Source organism: Lutra lutra, chromosome 11 (genome assembly GCF_902655055.1).
Source record: "Lutra lutra chromosome 11, mLutLut1.2, whole genome shotgun sequence".
Taxonomy (NCBI): Eukaryota; Metazoa; Chordata; class Mammalia; order Carnivora; family Mustelidae; genus Lutra; species Lutra lutra.
Window position 1 is genome coordinate 54758738 of NC_062288.1, and position 23596 is coordinate 54782333.

Genomic DNA, 23596 nt, shown 5'->3' on the forward strand with positions numbered 1-23596 from the left:
ATACACTCACCCAGAGTAGGGGTGGAGGCCCACTTTCTGCTCCTGTCCTGCGGGTGAGACCTTTTTCCCTGCTTGACGCCAGCTCTTCAAGGGCTTATCTGAACCTCCTAAATGGACACTTAACTCTCAGAGCAGACTCTCGAGCTCTCTGGAATCTTCCCCGCCCATACTAGGCCCTCTAGCGCCAAGAAGAGTCTTATGTACTTAGAGGTGCTTAATCAACACCTGATTAATTGATGAGCAGCGTTAACTAACTCAAAATGAAAAGGAAGGAAATCCCGTCACACGCTATAACATGAATGAAACTTGAGGGCGTTATGCTAGTAAAGTAAGCCAGTCACAAAAAGACAAATAGTTTGATTCCACTCACAGGAGAAACCTCATAGGACCAGTCCAGGTCACAAATACAGGAAGTAAAGGGGAGGCTGCCAGGGTGGGGGAGGGGAGCAGTTGTTTCATGGGTACAGGGTTTCAGTTTTACAAAATGAAAACCTTCTGGAGATTACTGTGCCCAACAACAATTTAAATGTGTTTTAAACGCTACTTAAAAATTATTAAAAGAATAATTTCATGTTATGTGTACCTTACCACATTTTTTAAAAATTCAGCAATAAAAGACCAACTTTGGAAGACAATCTAAAAGTGCAGAGAAAACCTTCCTTTTAAAAAAAATTTTTATTTAAATTCAAGTTATACGGTGTATTATTAAGTTTTAGAGGTAGAATTCAGTGATTCGTCAGTTATATATCTCACTCAGTGCTCATGACATCAGGGCCCTCCTTAATGCCCAAATACCCCCATGCCCCCCACCCCCCTCCAGCAGCCCTTGGATTTGTTCCCTATAGTTAAGCATCTCTTATGGTTTGCCTCCCTCTCTGTTTTTGTCTTATTTTTTCTTCCCTTCCCCATGTTCATCTGTTTTGTTTCTTAAATTCCACATATGATTGAAATCATAGGGTATTTGTTTTCTCTGACTTACTCCATGCTTAGCAAAATACCCTCTAGTTCCACCACAGCAATGCCAACGGTAAGATTTCATTCTTTTTGATGGTTGAGTAACAGTCCACTGTTTGTGTGTGTATGTGTACAGAGAGAGAGAGAATATAATATGTGAATACATATACATGTTGAATAATATTCCAATGTATGTGTGTGTGTGTGTGTGTGTGTGTGTGTGTACACACACACACACACACACACACATACATCCCCTCTTCCTTATCCATCCACCTGTCAATGAACATCTGGACTCTTAACATATTTTGGCTACTGTGGACCCTGCTGCTATAAACAAGTGGGATTTACTCCTGGGCTGCCAAGGTGGTTCAACATCCACAAATCAATCAATGTGATTCACCACATTAATAAAAGAAAGCACAAGAACCATATGATCCTCTTAATAGATCCCAAAAATGCATTTGACAAAATACAGCATCCTTTCTTGATAAAAACGCTCCACAGTGTAGGGATAGAGGGAACATACCTCAACATCATAACGGCCATATACAAAATATCATTCTCAACAGGGGGAAAAACTGAGAGCTCTTCCCCTAAGGTCAGGAACATGGCAGGGCTGTCCACTCTCACCACTGCTGTTCAACACAGTTCTACAAGTCCTAGCTTCAGCAATCACACAACGAAAAGAAATAAAAGGCATCCAAATTGGCAAAAAAAAGTCAAACTTTCACTCTTCACAGATGACATGATACTCTTTGTGGAAAACCCAAAAGACTCCACCCCAAGATTGTTAGAACTCACACAGGAATTCAGCAAAGTGGCAGGCTAAGAAGTCAATGCACAGAAGTCTGTTGCATTTGTACACACTAGCAAAGAAAATCTTCCCTCCTTAAATGAATGCAATCTTTTCTCAAACTCCAAGAGCGTGTCTAGACCTCCATCCACTTCTACCTGAGGGGCATGTGGTTTAAGAACCCAACGCTTCACCCTAAGGCAGGTTCAGAAACATCACCCCCCGGTTCCAAGTCCAGGCTTCAGCCTTCACGCCTGGCAGTACCGCACCCTGAACCCAGGAACCTGGGCTCCAAAGCCCAGAAATTAACTGCAAGTCTGGGCAACAGAGCTGTCTGCACAACCTTACTTGGTTTAAAATCCAGCTCTGTTCTCTCCCAACTAAGCTCCACTAATAAAAATCAATCCTGCCCAACTGCTGCTTGCTTTGTAGTTAGTCGGTGCCCTTCTAGCATTTCTTGAGGAACACTAAGCCAGGCTCTGGAGCTCTCCGTATCACTTTAGCGACCTCAGCCTAACCCTAATTGAAATTCAATTTAAAAAAAAAGAAAAAAAACAACAACTAATAAGCCATAAAAAGCCTCAAACTGCCAGCTGCTTTTCAATCAAGTATGCACTCTTGAAAACAAATGAGCATATTGTTAATCTAAAACTTTGTATTTTTAAAATTAAGTATATTTTTTAAATTAAGGCTTTTCTGTATATCAATGATCTACAAATGTATTCTTCCTAGACTGAGAAATACCACCTCCCAGCTGGAAGGCACATATTTATCAGCTACTAGTTTCTGAAGGAAAGCGACAGATTCTTCTTAAAGGCCAATTGATTCCAGAGCTGATTTTGATAAAGTTTCAGGAAATGTTTCTTATTCCAGCAACACTGTGTATGTTTCACCTGGAAACAAGTTCCATTTGTAGCCCTAAGGAACTGCCCAAAAGAAATCTGCACACTACTGCATTTTCCTTAGTAAGTGTTTTGAAAGCAATTTTGATAGCAAGGAAAGTGGAATTTGCATGGTGTACTATCTTGCATCTGCAAAAGAACCTTTTACACACAGGAAAGCATTCCTTCAACCCTCCACAAACACCGCTGTTTTGCATCATTTTCTATCACAAACACTGTCATTTCTTTAAATCTCTTACGGTTAAACTGGTAGATCCACAGGACACACCCATACCTTACACCATTTACAAAAACTAACTCAGAAGAGAGCAGACCTAAATAGAAAACCTAAAACTCTAAAACTTCTAGGAGAAAATCTTTGTGACCTTAGGTTCACACCACCAGAAGCAGAATACAGATTTTAAAAATTTATAAATTAGACAATCAAAATTTAAAAATTCTGCCCTTCAAAAAACACTTCAAATAGAATGACAAGAAAAAACAACAGACTGGGAGAAAACACCCACAAACCAGACACCTGATAAAGAACCTATACCCAAAATATATAAAGAACCTCAAAACTCCTTAAGAGAAGAACACAGTTTAAACATGGGCAAAAGACGCAGGCAGACAATTTGCCAAAGACCTAGGACTGGCAGATAAGCACATGAACAGAGCTCTGACATCCACAGCCCTTAGGGAAATGGAAATTTAAACTACAATGAGACGCAATTATCTAACTACCAGAACAGCTTAAGAACACAGGACAATACCGAGTACTGCCCGGCAAGGATCTGGAGCAACTGACACTCTCCTAAACGGCTGGTGGAAACACAAAATGGTAGGACCACACTAGAAAACAATTTGGGAGCTTCTCATCAGGTTAAACATACTCTTACCACATGATCCAGGATGAAATGAAAACTTAGGTTCACCAAAAAAACACTGTTATTAGCAATTTTATTCCCAAACCCAGAAACGATCCAAATCAGCTAGGGAATGAATAAACAAAACGTGGTTCTTCCACAGCACTGACTCCTGCAACACTGACTCCTGCCGGCAATAAAAAAGACTAAATTACTGACAAGACACACTTACATGGATACATCGCAAATGCAGGAGGCCTAGTGAAAAAAGGCTACATGTTGTCTGATTCCACTTTCGGGACACGGTTGGAAAAGACAAAACTAGAGAGACAGAACACATGTCAATGGTTGCCTGACAACGAGAGGTCAGAGGGAATTTTGGAGCAGCGATAAAATCAACTGTGATAGTGATTACACAAAAAGCTCATAGGACTGAACACTAAAAAGGATGACTTCTACCATATGTAAATTAAACCTTAGTCAAAAAGAAGAAAATGATGTAGAAACGGTGGAACATACAGATTGCCTAGAAATGGATCCTAGCACATATCATGAAAATCTGATAGGACAAACGCCACAAATCAATGGGAAAGAGATGTCGGTAAGTCAATAAAGGATGCCGGCAAAACTGACTATTTGAGGTGAATTCAAGAGTCCATTTTTCTTCTCACCTGATACTATCTATGAATCTGAAGAGAATCAGAAGATGAAAGAATTCAAAGGTAAACAAACCACAGGAGAGATTATAATTGATGTGAATATACAGCTGGTCCCGGCATGAGGAAGACTTTAAGCACCAACATAAAGGAGATCAGAATGGAAAAGAGTAGTATCACGGACCGCTTACCAGTTCTAAACACCTTAAAAGAAGACAAATTTAGGGAAAAAACAACAACAACAACAAAAACCTTGGGGAAAAAAGATCTGCCACAAATAGGCAAATTATTGGTACTGAAAAGCTCTTGCAAGTATTCCAAGTCACACAGATAAAATAGGTAAAACAAAGAAAAGTCACTAAAAAGGGAACACAGAAAAGGCTTAAAACATATTTTAAGTCTTCAGTCTGCCTAAGTAATGAAAGCCAGATAAGTTAAGACAAGATTGCTTCTCCGCTAGCAGCTTGGCTGTCCATCACGGGAGCGCTCAGCAATGGCGGCATGTGACAAGACAAGCACCCTGACACAGAACTGGGGAGCACACAAGTGGGCCTGAAGACTCAAAACACCAATGTGATCATGTACATCTAAAGCAGGGGAGTTACTTTTTTAGAAGTATATGCAATGAGATTTTAAAACCTCCAGAAAATATGGTTCAACTCAGAGTGATGGAGCATATGAGCTTTTATTTATAGCTAAGAGGATCCAGGGTCCAGGAGGACCAGAGTACGACAAGATCTCCTCCATCAGCTGGAGCACCTCCTCTCAAAAGGGAGCAAACCTGAGCCTACTTACTCAAGGGCACGCAACTTGTTCATACCCCTACAAACGACATTCAGGCAAATGCTATTTTTCAATAAAATAACTACCCACTAATTAGCATTTGTGTTTAAATTCAATCAAAAAGCTTAAACTTTTTGGCCAAGAAGCATGAGCAACAAAAAACTGATTAAACTGGACCTCATCAAAACTGAAAACATCTCTTCATCAAAGGACATTACCAAGAAAGTGAAAGGCATATGAGGAAGTGGAGATGCAACATGGGGGTTAAGGGGGTAGGAGAAGAATAAATGAAACAAGATGGGATTGGGAGGGAGACAAACCATAAGTGACTCTTAATCTCACAAAACAAACTGAGGGATGCTGGGGGGAGGGGGGTTGGGAGAAGGGGGTGGGGTTATGGACATTGGGGAGGGTATGTGCTATGGGTGCGTGCTGTGAAGTGTGTAAACCTGGTGACTCATAGACCTGTACCCCTGGGGGAAAAAATGTATTATATGTTATAAAAAAAAAAAAAAAAGGAAAAGTGAAAGGCAACCTACAGAATGGGAGAAAAGAGCTGCAGGACACCTAAGTGATAAGGACTCAGCACTCCGAATATATGAAGATCACCTGTGATGCAACAACAGACACCATCCAATCAAAAAATGCATGAAGAACTTAACACATATTTCTCCCCCCACCAAAAACTATATATACAAATGAACAGCAATACAAGAGAAAATGTTCAACATCATCAGTCATTAGGGAAGTGCAAACCAAAAATACAAAATACCACTTCACATCCTCTAGAGTCCAAAAATCATAGGGAAGAAGTGTTGGAGAAAATGTAGAGAAGCCAGAACACTCATACATAGGTAGTGGGAATGTAATGGTTCAGCCACGATGGGAAACATTTTGATGATTCTTCAACAAGTCAAACACAGAATTCCTATCTGACCCAGCACTCTCATTCTTAGGTATGTAACTAAAAGAACTGCAAAAACAGGTGTTTCAGATACATGTACATGCATGTTAACAGCAGGACTACTTATAACAGCCAAAAGGTCCATCATGAATAAGTGGATAAGAAATTGTAGTATATACAATATACAGTGGGCTGTTATTCAGCTATTAAAAGGATGAAGTACTGATCCATGCTATGATGTAGCTCAACCTGCAAAACATTATACTAATAAGCAAGCAGAGCCAGACCCAAAAGTCCCATGAATTGTTCACTTTAAAATGATTAATTTGGGGAGCCTGGGTGGCTGAGTCAGTTGAGCACCTGCTTTTGGCTCAGGTCATGATCCTGGGGTCCTGGGCTCGAGCTCCACATTGGGCTCCCTGCTAATGGGGAGCCTGCTTCTTCCTCTGCCACTTCCCCTGCTTGTACTCTCTCTCACTCTCTCATTCTCTGTCAAATAAATAATCTTTTTAAAAAATAAATAAGGGGCGCCTGCGTGGCTCAGTGGGTTAGGCTGCTGCCTTCGGCTCAGGTCATGATCCCAGAGTCCTGGGGTTGAGTCCCACATCGGGCTCTCTGCTCAGCAGGGAGCCTGCTTCTCCCCCTCTTCCTCTGCCTGCCTCTCTGCCTACTTGTGATCTCTGTCAAATGAATAGATAAAATCTTTAAAAATAAATAAATAATAAATAAATGTTAATTTCACCTAAATTAAAAAAAAAACACCTAAACTCATTATAACAATTAAAAGACTTACTATCCTACTATTCAAATTGGCCTATAATTATGTAAAAGTAGGCAAGTAACTTACTAAACACTGCAAATCGTAGGCAGAATGCAGCTCCTTACAACACTCACCACAACACTGTACCCAATTGGGGACTGCCTGAAGGGACTGGTCCCTCTCTCACCTAACTCAGTCTCCTGCCAGGAAAAGCTCCAGCCATTGCTTATGAAAGCTGCAGGTGACTACAGACCTGCAAACAGTGAGATGAAGAGTTTATGCATGGAGAAATACAGGAGACCACCCAAAGCCCCAAGGAGAAGCTTGGGTAACACTCTGTGGGAAATCAAGGCATTCCAAAGCAGCTGTGTCCCATCAGGGAACTGGGCAACCTCACACCAGGGCAGGCCAGGCCAGGCCAGACACATGCTCAGCAAAGATTTGACAAGACTTTAAGCTTCCAGGCTAGGGCATGCCCAGCTAATCAATGAATGACTTCCCTGGCACAGTGCCAGTCTTTGAAGACTAGAAGAGGTGGCTGTTTCCTCCAACACCCACTCTTCCACAGAAGATCAAAGACATACAAAGAAATAGAAAAAAATGGCCCACTCAAAGGAACAAACTGACAGAGAATGTGCATGAGGTGGCACAGACTGTGGACTTACTAGACAGAGGCCAACTGCCTTCAATATGCTCAGAGAACAAAAGGAAAACACAAGAAAACTAAAGTAAATTGGGAAAAGGATACACAGTCAATCCTTAACACCATGGGTTGGGGGCACTGACCACCCTTCCATATAGCTGAAAACCCACATGTAACTTCTGACTCCCCAAAACTTAACTAATTAGCCTACTGTTGACTAGAAGCCTTACCAATAACACAAACAGTCCATTAACAGTTTGATATATTGTATGTTTTATACGTTGTATTCTTACAACAAAGCGAGCTAGAGAAAGGAAAATATTAAGAAAATCGTAAAGACACTACATGTATAGTACTGGACTATAAAAAAAATATGCATGTATACTGGACCCACGCAGTTCCAATCTGTGTTATTCAGGGTAGACTGTATAAGCAAAATGATGTCAACAAGGAGGAATTATAAAAAGGAACAAGAGAACAAGAATTCTAGAAGTGAAAAAATACAACAGCCAAATTGAAAATATCATGAGACAAGTTCAAAATCAAACTGAGGAGGCAGAATAAAGAATCAGAGAGGCTATTTGACAAAGTAACGACCAAAAACTTCCCAAGTTTGATGGACGACTTGAAGCTCAATAAACCCCAAGTAGTATAAACCCAAGAGATCCACACTGAGACCTATTTATTTTTTTTTTTTAAAGATTTTATTTATTTATTTGACAGAGAGAGATCACAAGCAGGCAGAGAGACAGGCAGAGAGAGAGGAGGAAGCAGGCTCCCCGCTGAGCAGAAAGCCCGATGCGGGGCTCGAACCCAGGACCTGGGATCATGAACTGAGCCGAAGGCAGGGGCTTAACCCACTGAGCCACCCAGGTGCCCCCTGAGACCTATTTAAATCAAACCCATGAAAGACAAAGAAAAAGAGAATACTGAAAGCAGCCCCCCAAAAAGCAACTCATCACACATAAGAACTCCTCTAAAGGATTATCAGCTGATTGCTCAGAAGAAACCTTGGAGGCCAGAAAGCAGTGGAATGATACATGTAAAGCACTAAAGAAAAAATTGTCAACCGAGAACTCTTATCTGGCAAAACTGTCCTTAGACATTACCAGATAAAAAGCTGAGAGTTCATTAGCACCAGATCTGCTGAACAAGAAATCCTACAGGGAGTTCTTCAAGAGGAAATGAAAGGTCATTAGAGAGTAACTCAAAGCCATATGAAATATAAAGTTTTGAAGTAAAATACAAATACTGGTAGTAATATAAATACACTTTTTTGTTTTCTCCAATTAAAAAATGCACCTTTGATTCCACATTTTGCACTGCAAGATGCATAAAGATAGAATTGCTGACATTGATAACAAAAGGAGCGGAGGAGCTGTATACCAGTAGAGTTTTTTGTATGCCACTGACAAACCGGTATCATTCAAATCAGATTATTTCAATTGCAGAGTATTCTATGTAACCCCCATGCTAACCACAGAGGGAAAAAAATCTATAGATAACACAGAAAAGAATATGAGGGTATCAAAACATGCCATTAATCAACAGAATACCAAGGTAGGCAGTAATGGAGGAAATAAGGATCAAAAATGCTAAGAATACAGTAAATAAAACTAAACAAAAATGTCAAAAGTCCTTCCCTACCAGTAACCACTTTAAATGCAAATGGATTAGACTCTGCAATTAAAAGACAGATTGGCAGAAAGAATTAAAAAAAAAGGGGGGGGGGAGGACCCAACTATATCCTGTCTATAGAAAACTCACTTCATACCTAAAAAAGACAGTGAGGCTGAAAAGTGAAAGGACAGAAAAGATATGCAAATGTAAACAGTAATCCAAAGAGAGATGTAATGACTACAGTGATATCAGAGTAGACATTATGTCAAAAAAAAAATTATAAGGACACTGCATATGGATAAAAGGGTCAATTCACCTAAGAAGCCATAACAATTAAAAATATGCATGCACAAAACTTCAGAGCTCCAAAACATATGAAGCAAGTGCTGACAGAAATGAAAGAAATAGTTCTACAATAATAGTTGAAGACTTCAATATCCCACTTTCAATAATGGAAAGAATAAGACAGAAGATCAACAAGGAAACAGGAACTGAACAATACTATAAACCAATTCGAACTAACAGACATATATAGAACACTTCAACCAACACAGTAGGATACATTTTCCTTAAGGTTGCATGAAAAACTCCCCAGGACAGACCTTATGTAGGCCACAAAATAAGTCAGAATAAATTTAAAAAAGTTAAGGGGCGTATGGGTGGCTCAGTGGGTTAAAGCCTCTGCCTTCGGCTCAGGTCATGATCCCAGGGTCCTGGATTGAGCCCCACATGGGGTTCTCAGCTCAGCAGGGAGCCTGCTTCCCTTCCTCTCTCTCTGCCTGCCTCTCTGCCTACTTGTGATCTCTGTCAAATAAATAAATAAATAAATCTTTTTTTTTTTTTAAAGATTTTATTTATTTATTTATTTGACAGAGATCACAAGTAGGCAGAGAGGCAGACGGGGGGGGGGCACAGGCTCCCCGCTGAGCAGAGAGCCCAACGTGGGGCTCCATCCCAGGACCCTCGGATCATGACCGGGGCTGAAGGCAGAGGCTTTAACCTGCTGAGCCACCCAGGTGCCCCAATAAATAAATCTTCTAAAAAATTTTTTAAACAGTTAAAATCATACAAACTATCTTTTCTGATCAGAATGAAATGGAACTAGAAATCAGTAACAGAAGAAGACTAGCAAATTCAAAAGTACGTGAAAATGAAACACCACTGTCAAATAACCAAGGGGTTGCTCCAAAGGAGAAATCATCACAACAGAAATTAGAAAATACTTCCAAACAAGTGAAAATGAAAACAAAATATGCCAAAACTTACACTATGCAGAGGAAAGCAATGCTAAAAGGGACATTTAAAGCTGTAAACACTTACATTAAAAAAGATCTCAAACCAACAAGCTAATTTTAACACCATAAAAGGAAATAGGAAAAGTATAGCAAACTAAACACAAAGGTAACAGAAGGCGGAAATTATAAAGATCATAGTAGATATAAATAGAGAACAGAAAACCAACAGAGAAATATCAACAAAACCAAAAGTTGGTTCCCTCAAAATATCAATATTGACCAACTTTTAGCTAGACCAACTATGAAAAAGAGGTACAAACTACTGAAATAAAGAGGATTCATCACTACCAAATTTACAGAAATAAAAAGGATAATCAATCAAAGAGTTCTATGAGCATTTGAATGCCAACAAATTAGGGTTAGCTAGATGAAATGGAGAGACTCCTAGAAACACATAACCTTCCAAGACTGACTCATGAATAGAAATCCTGAATAGACGTCTAAGGACACCCAGATGGCTTCACTAGTGAATTCTATTTAACTTTTAAAGAATTATTAACATCAACCCTTCTCAAACTCTTCCAACAAATGAAGAGAGCACTTTCTTTACCTCATCCTACATGGCCAGTAGGCCCCCATGTTGCTGAAGACAAAGACAAGGAAAGCACAGAGCAATATCCCTTTTAATTGTCAACAAAAAAGATCCTCAACAAAATGCTAGCAAGCCAAATTCAGTAGCATAGTAAAAGGATTACACAAGATGTCTGAGTGAGATTTATTTTTGGTACGGAAGATGGTTCAACATAGAAAACAAAACACGTGATCTTCTCCACAGATGCAGAAAAAGCATGTGACAAACTTCAACACCTTTTCACGATCAAACCAAACCAAACCAAACAAAAAAACAATCAACAAAGAATGGAAGGAAACTTCAACATAATAAAGGTCACATATGAAAAACAGGTAACCCCATACTCCACAGTGAAAGATTAAAAGCTTTCCCTTAAGATCAGCAACAATACATGGATCCCACTTTCACTACTTCTATTCAACACAGTATTTGAGGATCTAGCCAGAACTACTACACAAGAAATAAAGCATCCAAATTGGAAAGGAAGCAGTAAAATTATGTTTGCAAGTGACATGTTCATATATATAGAAAAGCCTAAAGATTCCACAGAACCTGGGAGCAGTAAATAATGTTGCAAGGTACAAAATCAACACAGAAAAATCAGTTGCATTTCTACACGCTAACAACGAACAATTTGCTAAGGAAATTAAGAAAACAATTCCATTTACCGTAGCATCAAAAAGAATAAAACACTTAGAAATTAACTGAGGCAATATGCAGAAAAACTACACTGAAAACTACAAAACATCACTGAGAGAAATTTAAGAGGGGTGCCAGAGTGGCTCAGTGGGTTAAAGCCTCTGCCTTCAGCTCAGGTCATGATCCCAGGGTCCTGGGATTAAGCCCCTCATGGGGCTCTCTGCTCAGCAGGGAGCCTGTTTCCTCCTCTCTCTGCCTGCCTCTCTACCTACTTGTGATTTGTCAAATAAATAAATAAAATCTTTAAAAAAAAAAAATTCAAGACGACAGAAAGAGATGAAAAAGCACCACACATTCATGGATCAGAACACCGGATATCGTGAACACGACAATACTACCCCCCAAGCTGTCTACGGATCCAGTGCAATTCTATCAAAATCCCAGCAACATTTTTTTTTGCAGAAAGAGAAAGGCCCTTCTTAAAACTTGTGTGGAATCTAAAGGGACTCAGAATAACCCCCCCAAAAATAAATAAATAAACAAACAAATATCTGTAAAAAGAAGAACCAGGGGCACCCAGCAAGCTCTGTCAGTGGAGCACGCAACCCTTGACCCCAGGGGTTGTGAGTTCAAGCCCCATGTTGGTTGTAGAGATTATTTAAAAATAAAATCTTTCAAAGATAAATAAACAAGCAAATAAATAAATAAAAAGAACCATGATGGAAGGCTCACACTTACTAATTTCAATGCTTATTACAAAGCTACAGTAATCCAAACAGAGATGTCCTAGTATAAGGACAGCCATATAGGGGCACTTGGGTGGCTCAGTCGGTTCAGCATCTGCCTTTGGCTCACGTCATGATCTCAGGGTCCTGGGATGGAGCCCCATGTTGGGCTCCCTGCTCAGCGGGGAGCTTGTTTCTCCTTCTCCCTCTCCCCCATGCTCTCCCTCTCACCTTCATTCTTGCTCTTAAATAAATAAAATCTTTAAAAAAAAAAAAGACATATAGACTAGTGCAACCGAATGACGAGCTTGAAGACCAACCTTCACACACATGTGGGTCAAATGATTTTTGACCAAATGCCAAGACTATTCAAGGGGGGAAAGGACGGCCTTTTCAAGAAATGATGCTGGGAAAACTGGATATCCACACTGAAAAGAATGAAGCTGGATCCTTAACACAAACACCTACAAAAAAAACCCCAAAATGTAACCAAGACCTAAAACTAGAAGCTAAAACTACTAACTCTTAGAAGAAAACATAAAGGAAAAAGTTCATGACATTAGACTTGGTAATGATTTCTTTTATAGGATATCAAAGGTGCAGGCAACAATAGAAAAAGACAGACAAATTGGACTTCAGCAAAATCAGGACCAGTTAAGACATCAAAGCACACGATCAAGAGATTGACAAAATATCTGCATATCATACATCTGATAAGGATTTAATATCCAGAATAGAGAACTCTTAGAGCTCAACACCAACAGCAAAACCCAATTTAAAAGAGCAAAAGACTTAAAGACATTTCTCCAAGAATAAAAGGATGGCCCGTAACTGTGTGGAAAGATGTTCAACACTAAACATGAGGAAAATGCAAGTCAAAACCACAATGAGATACCACTCCACAACCACGGGGGGTGGGGAGGGAGGACTATTATTTAAAAAAAAAAAACCACCACCACCACCACCAAAAAAAAAACAAATTACGTGGTGGTGAATATGTGGAGAAACTGGAGGCTCTGGGCAGTGTTGGTGGGGAGGTAAAACAAGGCAGCTGCTATGGCAAAAAAATATGGTAGCTCCTCAAAAACGCACACACAGAATTACCACATAATTCAGAATTCCACTTTAGGTATATGGCCAAAAACACTATAATCCAAGATTCAAGTAGTTATTTTATACCAATGTTCACAGTAGCATTATTCACCATATCCAAAAGGTGGAAACAGCCCAACTGGCATGGATGGACGAATGGATAAAGAAAATGTGGTATATATACGCAATGCATCATTATTCAGCCTTAGAAAGGAAATTCTGATCTAGATAAACATGGATGAACCTTGAAAATATTAGCTGAGTGAAATAAGACCCAACAGGATAAATAGTCTATGATTCCACTTCTGTATGGTAACAGGAAAGGAGAATGGTGGTGATGACCACTGGTGGTAGGATGACAGGGAGAGTGGGAAGGGGGAGACAGCGATTAATGGGTACAGAGTTTCCGTTCAGGATCGTGAAGAAGTTCTGGAGATGGTCAGAGGTGATGGCCACACAACAATGTGACTATACCTAACGCCAGTAGATTTTACGCTATGCATATTTTACCACAATAAAAGAAAAGGCAAAACAAACGATCAGTGCTATTTAAAAAAGAGATCATGTAAATGAGGAGAATCTTACAGACAGGTATGTGCAGAGGGCTTAGAAGAGCTATCCAGGTGAATCACAGAAGAAACTGGAGTTTTGGCAGAGGTTCTAGGAGGGAAGTGAGCCAAACCACTTGGGATACGCTGGGTGATTTCATTTTCCAGAAAGGTCAGCAGACAGGAAATATGAAGCCAGTGTCAAGATTTCACTGGTCCCTAATAGACTGATTATCAAACTGACTGCTCTCCATGTTTTTCAACAAGGTGCTATTGGCATTCTGGACAAGAATGACTACTGCTTCTGGTGGGACTCTCCTGCTCACCACAAGGCACTTACCATCCCTAACTCTGAACCCTTTCACAACCACGACAACCCACTGCAACCCCAGCTCACTGACAAGAACACCAGAGTGAATCCAACAACTGAAATGTGAGAACCTTTAGTGTGTCAGGACATGTCCGGTTATAAAGCAGGAACAAGCAATTCCAAGTCTTAAAGGGCTGAAACAAAACGAGGTTTCTCTCGTTTGTGACCTTTCATCCGGGGCCAGCCAAATGAAACATTCCACACTCCTCCCCACCGTCCTCACACAGGACCGGGCTGCCAGAGACCAATACCTGGAACGTTGGCAGAAGCAGAAGAGGGAAGGACACACGGCAAATGACCTAATGGCATTTAAAAATTCCACCTAGAGAGGTGCCAGGCAGGCTCAGTCAGGGAAGCGTCCGACTCTTGATTTCGGCTCAGGTCACGATCTCAGGGTCGTGAGATGGGAGTGCTATGCTGGGCTCTGCACTGGGCATGGAGGCTGCTTGAGATTCTCTCTCCTTCTCCCTCTCCGCCAACCAGTCTCTCTCTCCCTTTCTTTAAAAAAAAAAAAGGCTTTCTTCTAAAATAAAAATAAAAATTCCACCTAGAAGTGACACGCACCACTTCTTACATTTCATTGGCCAAAGCAGATCAAAAAGTCTTGCTTAATTACGCGGACTAGGAAATTGCATTCCTCCCATGTACCCTGAAGGAAAAGAACCAGAGATCACTTGTTCTGAGCCCTGACAGCTCCCCGCCTGTGACTTAGGAGCATTCTGCGAGGACGCTCTGTCCCTGTCCATGACTGAAAGTTACAGAAGAGCACGTGACCGCTTCGTGTGGTTCCTAAGAGGGTGCGACCCCGGCACTAGGCTAAGGAGTCCCAGGAGGGATGAGCCAGGGGCTGGAGGAGGGAAAAATTGTTACAAACCGTCAGTGCGGGGTGGGACACAGGATCATCAGGGCAGTAAATGCAGGAGGACAACTAACCCCGCAGGGAGGGGTACTGGTCCCAGAGCCTGCGTGCAGCCTCCAGGTAGCCCCGTGTCCGCAGCCGCAGGGCAGGGTCAGCGTGAAGGAGGGCTTGCAGCGGACAGGCGGGTGAAAGCCACAAAGTGGAGAACAGGGGCATCTGGGTGGGAGAAGTGGATCAGCATCTGCCTTCCTTCAGCTCGTCATCATCACCTCAGGCTCCTGGGATAGAGCCCTGTGTCCTGCTGGGCTCCCTGCTTGCCTCTGCCTCCGCCATTCCCCCTGCCTGAGCAAGCATGCCTGCTCTGTCAAATAAATAAAATCTTTTTAAAAAAAAAATTTTTTTTTAAAAGGTCATAGAGAACAGGCAGGCAGGGGGTGCCTGTCTTTCAGAGGAGACAAGTGTCCCTGTGCTCGCTCCCAGAAAGTGCCAAACAGACCCTCACAGGGACAGGAGTGTGGGGGAGGAATCTTCATCCCGTAGCCCGCCCCGAGAGCCTTGAGACAGGGATCCTCTGGACACAGAACAGCCCTGCTGGGGCAGCCAGCGGGGACCAACAGTCCCCAACAGTCCCGAACAGTCCCTGAAGTGAGGCCCGCACAGGCTGCTGACAGCACTGAGCTCCGGGCATTGTGCCACAGTGGACGGCCCACTCCCCTAGTGCGGCCTTTCTCGGGTCCCCACTGCAACCAGGGAAGACGATACACTTCGTGCAATGAAGGTCACGGAGACCAGGTGCTCTCAGTGACATGCTGAAGCCAGCAGTGTGGTCAGACAGAATGAGGAGGGCTTGGTTTGTCTGAGGTCAGTGGGGACAGCCTGATGTAGGAGGCCCGTGTGAGTGAGGGGATGGCTAGATGCGGCCCCACTGTCTTCAGTTATTTTAATTAAAAAAAAAAAACTCCCCCAATAAAAAAATGCCTGGAACCAAGTGTCAGGAAAAAAAAAAATTAAGAATAACCAGTCATTTTAAATGCACTTTTATTTTTCTTAACTTCCCATTTTAAACCAGTGTTAATAGTGAACAAAATAAAAGCTCCACAATAAAAAGAAATATGCCAGCTAAAATATTTTGTTGTTGTATGTTTTTTTTTTCCATTTAACTACGCTCAGAGTCGTGGAGCTTTCCATACAAAGATATTATGGGGTGGAGGAGGAGGCAGGGAGGTATCTTTTCTATTTCAGGATTTATTACAGGTATGCTCTCTGAATGTTACACTCAGCAAGCAGTTCCACACTTCTCAAAATGAGGAGCTCGGTGACAGCCCCAAGGTTTTCAAGACCACGGGTGAGACGGGGAGGGGAATTTTCCTCCCAGGAGGGTAATTTTATAAAAATCTTTTTTTGTGTTAAAATAAATAAAAATGTATTGTGGAATAGAATGCAAAATAAGTGCAAATGTGCCTCACTTTTGAAGATAAAACTGCAGATGGATGAAAAAAATCCCCTGCACAGACGGTGGGGCTGCTGCCCCTCTGGGCCTCTGGGGCAGGCTGGAACTGGCCTCTGCCATCAGTCCAACAGCAGAATCTGATAAGCCCCACAGAAGGATGCTGCAGGCCGTCATAACTCCTACTTCCTCTCACTACACAGTGACAGCCAGAAAAGCCATCTTTCTTTTTTTTTTAAACAATTCAACAAATATTTAACACCTGTTAATATGCCAGGCCCTGCACCCTCAGGATAATTATCATTTGGCCTGTCATATGATTTAGGGTCACCACACACTACCTTGGGGTAAACCCTTGGGCCCTTCTAACAGAGAGTGAGGTGTGCCAGCAGGCAGCCGAGAGGGGCCACGCCAGGCTCTGTGCCAAAAGACCCAGATGCCAGAGCTCAGTCACAAGCACAAGGGACTCTCCAGGTATATACGCCCCTCCCACAGCAGAGGTTTAAGCGGGGTGGGTGGGGGGGGGGGGGGGGGGGGGGGGGGGGGGGGCTTCCCAACAGCTGTGCTGCTGCTCTGGAGGGCTTGGGGGAACAGCAGAGGGGGGTCTGTGGGAAGGGATCCCTGGACTACACCTGGTGCAGATACCCGAAAAACTGGATGGGCACAAGACGCCTGGGAAGTTGTCACCCACGTGCCTGTGTAGGTTGGGCAGTCTGAAAGCACAGACTATAGGACTCACTCATAGGAATTGTACACACTATTTTTTTAAACATTTTAAGTGCAAGAGAAAGCGCATATCGCTTCCGCGCACAGCCTGGTCAAGTTTTACGAACTGCACCAAACCATGACAACCAGCACCCAGATCCAGAAATACATTCTTCTCAGCTCTCAGAAACTCATTTGGAGCCTATGGTTTTACCTCTAGACATTCAACTGTCAATGAACACTTACTTTCAGACATCTAGGAGATGATTTATAGTTGAACTAAGCAATACAAAAGAAGGCAAAGTGATTCAGTGCCACACAGGGGAGGAGCGCAGAGCAGGGTATCTCCCCCCAACCCCCGCATCCACGTGACCAACTTGCAAAATTCCAGGCCAGCCCAATCCAGAGGCACTGCCAGTATGCGCCCATCTTCACCATTTCCCAGGTGGTAAAGAACACACATTTCCCCAAACTAAAAACACATGCTAGGTGCTCCATGTTCAGGAAGAAAACAATGTTTCAGTCTAGTTATCATGAGCCCTGGTTCTAACCTGAGTAAACACTGCTTTCTCTTAGCTAGCACAGCACAATAAAGGGGAAAAAACATTGTGTCAGTGACTCCCATCCACTGCAAAGCAGGCACACTCCCTTTTGGGAAACAGTAAGGACTCAGTAAAGAAATCATAATGGGGCACCCGGGTGGCTCAGTTGGTTAAGCGGCTGCCTTCGGCTCAGGTCATGATTCCAGGGTCCTGGGATCAAGCCCCGCATTGGGCTCCCTGCTCAGCGGAGAGCCTGCTTCTCTCTCTCCCCCTCTCCCTGCCGCTCTGCTTACTTGTGCTCTCTCTCTAGCTCTCTGTCAAATAAACAAATAAAATATTAAAAAAAAAAAAGAAAGAAATCATAATTAAAAACAGCGTGGGGATGCCTGGGTGGCTCAGTGGGTTAAGCTGCTGCCTTCGGCTCAGGTCATGATCCCAGGGTCCTAGGATAGAGTCCCGCATCTGGCTCCCCAGCTCCACAGGGAGTCTGCTTCTCCCTCTGACCTTCCCCCTCTCATGCTCTCTCTTACTCAAATAAATAAAATCTTTAAAAAAACAAGAAAAAATAAATAAATAAAAACAGCGTCGACTCCAACACAGGGCACAAGGCATGTACCAGCTCAAGACATTTATTGAAAAGTTCCTTCTAATAAAGAAAAAAAATTTCAACAGAGAAGTACATAAAATACACACCACGGTGAAAGGCCACAGTCATTAAAAATGAAAACCGTGAAGACCTCTGAACTACTCAGAAATAGCACTGGCAGGGCTAAAGACAGCGGAATTCAAAGTGCCATCATACCGTAAAATTAGGCAAAAATGGTGACTAAACACAGGCAAACACTGGATGGGAAAGATCTAGAAAATGACACCCAGGGAGTAGGGGAGATAGAACAGTAGTTCCAACTTCGTTTTTATTTCAGCTTCTGCGAACCCGATATTACTTGTACAAAATTCATCTAGATATTGTTCCTATGTAAAAGCCTTCTGGATCTGATTCATATTCCAATGCCAACTATTACAGTCAGTATCAAGGAATCCTGTCCAAAGCCTCACCTGTCTAGTCTCTAAAAAAGAACCAGACCAGCTGCTGTTAATGCCCCAGCTCTTCCAGTTAAAGGGAGGAGCAAAGGTGTTAGGAGAAAACCCCAATGTGCTGACAACCTCTTATATTTAAATAATATATTATACTTAGCATGTCCTTGCTTAAGCAAGGATTTCAGATAAAGTAGTGACTTGCCAAGATCTGGTGAGTCTACTGGCCAAGTCAGGCATTGGCTCTTGAGGACAGAATCCTGGCTCAGGCCCTTCCTGGCTGGGCTGCCCAGAGCAAATGGCTCTAGTTCACCTTATCTTTAAAATATAGATAATACAAGCCATTTTGGAACTACAGTGAGGACTAAATCTGATAAAAGGAAATGAGTTTCCATAGGCGGAGGATGGGGGTAGGGTGGGACAGTATGGCTCTTCAGGTCTTCTCCCATTCCCAAAACCTAGGGCCTTGTAGGTCCCCAAAGCACGACAGGGGCCAGCTGAGTTCTGGCAAAGGCAGAAGAGGCAAGGCGTTCCAGACCAACCTTAGTACCCAGCACACAGTAAGTGCTCAAAGCAGGGAGCCCTCTGTCATGAGCTGATGATTAAGAACAGGCAGGAAGCCATCAGCTCTGTGAACTAACTCTGGCCCCTTTAACTGTGAGACTCCACACGGTGCTTCTGCACTGCATACCAATGGCAGCATTTACCACTGTGGGAGACAAAGTCTTCTGCACGTTATCTTCAGCTATATTTACCAAATATGCCTCTGCGTGATCCTACTTACAAACATTCAGAGAGAGAACAAACTGATGGTTTGTTCATCAGTTCATGCATCGAAGGGGAGCTGGGTGAGGAATGGGTCAAAGAGGTAACCGCGGTTCAGAGAGCAGCTCTCATGATGAGCCCTGGGTAGTGTACACAATTGTTGGCTCACTGTATTGCACACCTGAAACTAACAAACACTGTGTGTTAACTGCACTGGAACTCAAATTAAAAACCTAAAAAATAAAATATTCAGAAACCACTGCTTTCCCAAAAGAAAACAGTCCTACTAATGCTGTCTTACTCTATCAATCTTACTTTGGTGAATAAAGCTATCTTCTATGAAACAAAATCGTGTCTTGGAGGTAAAATTTGCAAACTGTAGCTCAGACAAAGTGCTGATGGGTAAAGCAGAACTCTCAAGGACAGTTTAAATAAATATGCCTGTTCTATTTCAATGGCTTTATTGATCTTTTTCATTAATTTACTGTAATATACATAAACTGTTTTAAGTCACATCATTATCTCGTGGATTTCTGTCCCATGTGCCCGACCAGTTCAGAATTGATGTGATCTCTGAAATTTTTCATTACTGAGAATTCAATGCATGGCAAATCACTGTGCTGTACTTCCAAGAAGTGACAAACCATCCCCTTCTGTGAGCAGCTTTCTATGGGCACAAACTTTAAGACAGAGAATCAAGAAGACTCTTTGTAGCTATGAGGTCAGCACCAGAGAAATTCCTCTTTACCACGCCAGCAGCGTGCACCAGACCCGTTCCTGAGACCATCTGCTTCATTCCTTATGAGTCCAGTCTGCACCCTAGAGCAAGAAGAGAGTCACAGGACAACACTGACAGCCAGGACTTGCTGGTTCCTCTGCTGGGAGGCGGAGGCAGTCTCATCCTCCAGAAATTCTTAGCTGCACTGCCAACTGCTCTCAGAAAGGGACCATACCCTCCCCTTCACAGAGTATTACTCTGGTCATTCGACAGAAAGACACAAAGACATAGTGGTCAGCCCAACAAGGACTACATCCATAGAAGCTGTGGTCTGAGTCAGTGGACAGCAACTTGGTTGAGGCTGCAAAAAAGCAGAAGCTAGAAAGGACTTCGGTTTAAATCACGGTCTTCTCATAACATAGGCTGCTTTGCTGGAAGCCCTTCCCACTCTGTCCTTTCCAAGGGATGGAAATTCTATTGATTGTATGTGTGAGAGTAAAAGGCACTGTGCACTAAGTTCACCCCAGGCGGTTCATCACACTGCTTTATTCATAAGGCTGGGGGACAGGGTAGGACCGCACAAATTTTAACATCTTGCTGTGCCTGAAATGTTCGTTAGTGTTCCTATTGGCAGTCACCTGCCTACCCCAAGAACCTCTCCGCTAATTTAGAGAGACTATAATCTGCTCACATTTGAATTATAATGAACAGGAACATTTCCACTGGAAAAATCGTCATGCATCTCAATTTGTGCTGCAAATTAGGTCTTTGGAAAAGGGTGGGAAAAAAACAAACCTGATCCTCTTACATATAGTAATTTGCCCTAATTGGTGTATAATGGGTCAGATATAATTTGTGGATTACCCCCACATGGTAAATAGTTTATTTAACGTTTTAGAAGTACCAAAAATTAGCCTTATTATTTGATGGTAAAAGGTTCACTCCCGACCATACATTCTGGGGACATTTTGAAACTAAACATAGACTGTATATTTAAGTGGTGGGAGTACAGTTGGAGAACAGGTTTCCTGAGTCCTATGTCATCCAGATACATTGTCTGATGAAATTCATAGGGGGCTCCAAGCTCCTTGCAGAAATGGTTAATTCCTAGAGAATATTAATTATACGGTAAAGGTCAGTGGAAAATAAAACACAAAGCTGACTCAGTTCTTACTCTTGTTTCTTTTTCCTTCCTTTTAATACCTCCCCCTCACTGGGGAAATTCAAAAACAGTACTCTTTCTCATCAACATCCACAACAATTTTTTCTCAAATATCTACTTTCAGGAAGCCTTTCGGACATCACTACATGGCCAAAACGACCAACCATTAGTAGTTTGTCTTTAATTGGTGCCAGGACCCAGGCAGGTGATAGCAGTCTGGGCTCAGGCAAGACTGACTGGCTGGGTCGCTTCCATTTCCCAAGGATACGCCCGCAGCTCCGCCTTTCTCCCAGCACCCAGGTGGAGAAGGAGGAAAACACTACTAGTCCAAGGTAAAGTGGAAGCGGTGAGTTAATGGCACTCACAAAAGCAATAAAAAAATCCAACCGTCACAAACCTCTCTCGGGCTCCCACAAGGTATTTCCTTCCCTTTCTAAAAGTTTTATATTTAGTTCATTTGAAAAAAAAAAAAAAGTCGGTATTGCTTACCTCTGAAAATACTAGGTATATTCTTTACTAGAAAGTAAGGAAAAGCTCTTTTAAGAAGTAGAATAGAACACTGAAGTCACGTTCACATTCCCATCACCCCTGGAAACATTTGGAGGAGGGGTACTCTCAAGTGTTTGTGAATGAGATTTTTAAAACCCAGTGTGGACCATAAAGCGTAATTGGGGTCCCGCTGTGTTTATGGCTTGCGATCTCGGGGCTTTTTGTTTTTTAACTTGGCCTCATGACGTTGCCATTTCCCCTTCCAAGTGCTTACAAATTCCTTGCAAACACTTAGAAAAGTTCTAGAACAAATACAAGAGCAATTCCTTGTAAATTACACTCCCTCATCCAAATTGAACTGGACTCCCAGCTATTTTTTAAGAAAAATTACACTTTTCTGAAACTTCCTTATCTCTGTGCCAATTCCCGGAGAAAGTGGGGGGAGCTCACCAGAAAAGCTCCCCGCACACCGTCCACCCCTCCACGCCAGATCCACCAGCGCTGCAAACGCAGGCGCTACGCCCCTGCCGCTTCCCGCCTGCGCTTCCCTCAAAACGCGTCCACTCCAGGGGCTCGCGGCTCCACCGGCCCGGCCTGCGACCCCCGGGCTCCCACGGGGACGGAGGCCACCGCCGCACGAGAAACGCCCAGACTCTTCCATCCCGGCCCCCACCGCGCTGACCCACCGCGCACACCTGCAGGGCGCGCCCGCTCCGGCGTTCCCGGGGCGAGGCTGGCCAGGTCCGCAACGCGGTGGCCAAGGGCCACGTTTCCAGCCCCAAGCAGGGAGGAGGGCAGGACGCAAAAGGCAGGCGGGCCGGGCGGCGTCCGGACTGGGGCGGGCGCCGGGACCCTCACCTGGGAGCGAGACGCCAACTCCATTCTTCCCACCCGGGCTCCGGCCTTTTCCTAGTACGCGGCTCTGGGAGCCTGGCTCGCCACGGGTCCGGTGCACGCAGAACACCCGCGGCCGCGCAGCCCGCGCGCTGCGTCCAGAGCTGCGGCGGGCCGGGGGGAGGGGCGCACTCGGCGCCCGGGACAGGGGGGGAGAGCGCCGCGCCGCTCCCTCGGCGCCGCTGCGTCCGGCTGCCGGGCTCGGGTCTCGGACCAAACTTCGCCACCGGGACACTTGGCTTCGCCCGCGGCGTGAGGGGGGCTGCCGATGGGCGCGGCCCGTGGCGCTGCCAGTGCGGGGGCGCCGGGCTCCCCCCTGCAGCGGAGGGAGGGAGTGGAGCCGTCCGGCCGGGTTTCGCGCGGGAGAAATGAGGGGGCAGTCCCGGCGCAGCCTCCAGCTGGCACGCCTGGCTACGCGCGCCAGAGATTTGCAGGGTTTGTTCCAGCTCCTGCCCTGAAGCACATGCCTCCGCTGCAATCCGTGTCTCCGCTCCGGGAGAGTATTTTAGAGCTACTTCGGAGCTCATTTTGTTTAGTTGTTGTAAAGGGGCGGGGTTCCGCCGCCTCCCCAAATATTGCTACACTGTTCACTTTGCACCACAAGCAACCCGGGTTTCCTTACCGAGGCTCTGGGGTTGGGAAGCTTCAAATCCCCTCGAACTTTCCAGAGGTTAGAAATACGGATTAACAAATACTGGCTGAACAACTACTATGTGTCAAGCACTGTGTTAGACCTGGAAACACGAGATGGAACAAAAAAGAAAAAAACAGGTCCCTGCTCTCTTGGGAGCTTACAGTCAGGGAGCCAGCCACCAGCAAGATGATATATAAGTGCAATCATGATACAAGTAAGTGTAATAATAATGTAGCAACGAAT

At 43.6% G+C, this 23596-nt stretch overlaps 1 protein-coding gene across 3 annotated transcripts in view; it reads right to left on the minus strand.

Annotated features, from left to right (window-relative positions):
• The window catches only part of CDCA7L (cell division cycle associated 7 like), a 45219-nt gene extending 22368 nt beyond the window's left edge, over window positions 1-22851 (minus strand). For 2 of the 3 annotated variants that reach the window (XM_047694989.1, XM_047694988.1), the window contains exon 1: window positions 22684-22851. In XM_047694989.1, coding sequence (XP_047550945.1) covers window positions 22684-22707 — 24 coding nt within the window. In that variant the 5' untranslated portion in view covers window positions 22708-22851. Of the gene's footprint in view, window positions 1-10; window positions 33-22683 lie in introns of those variants that run through there. The other variant, XM_047694990.1, reaches the window with a different exon arrangement.
• Window positions 22852-23596: the final 745 nt, after the last annotated feature.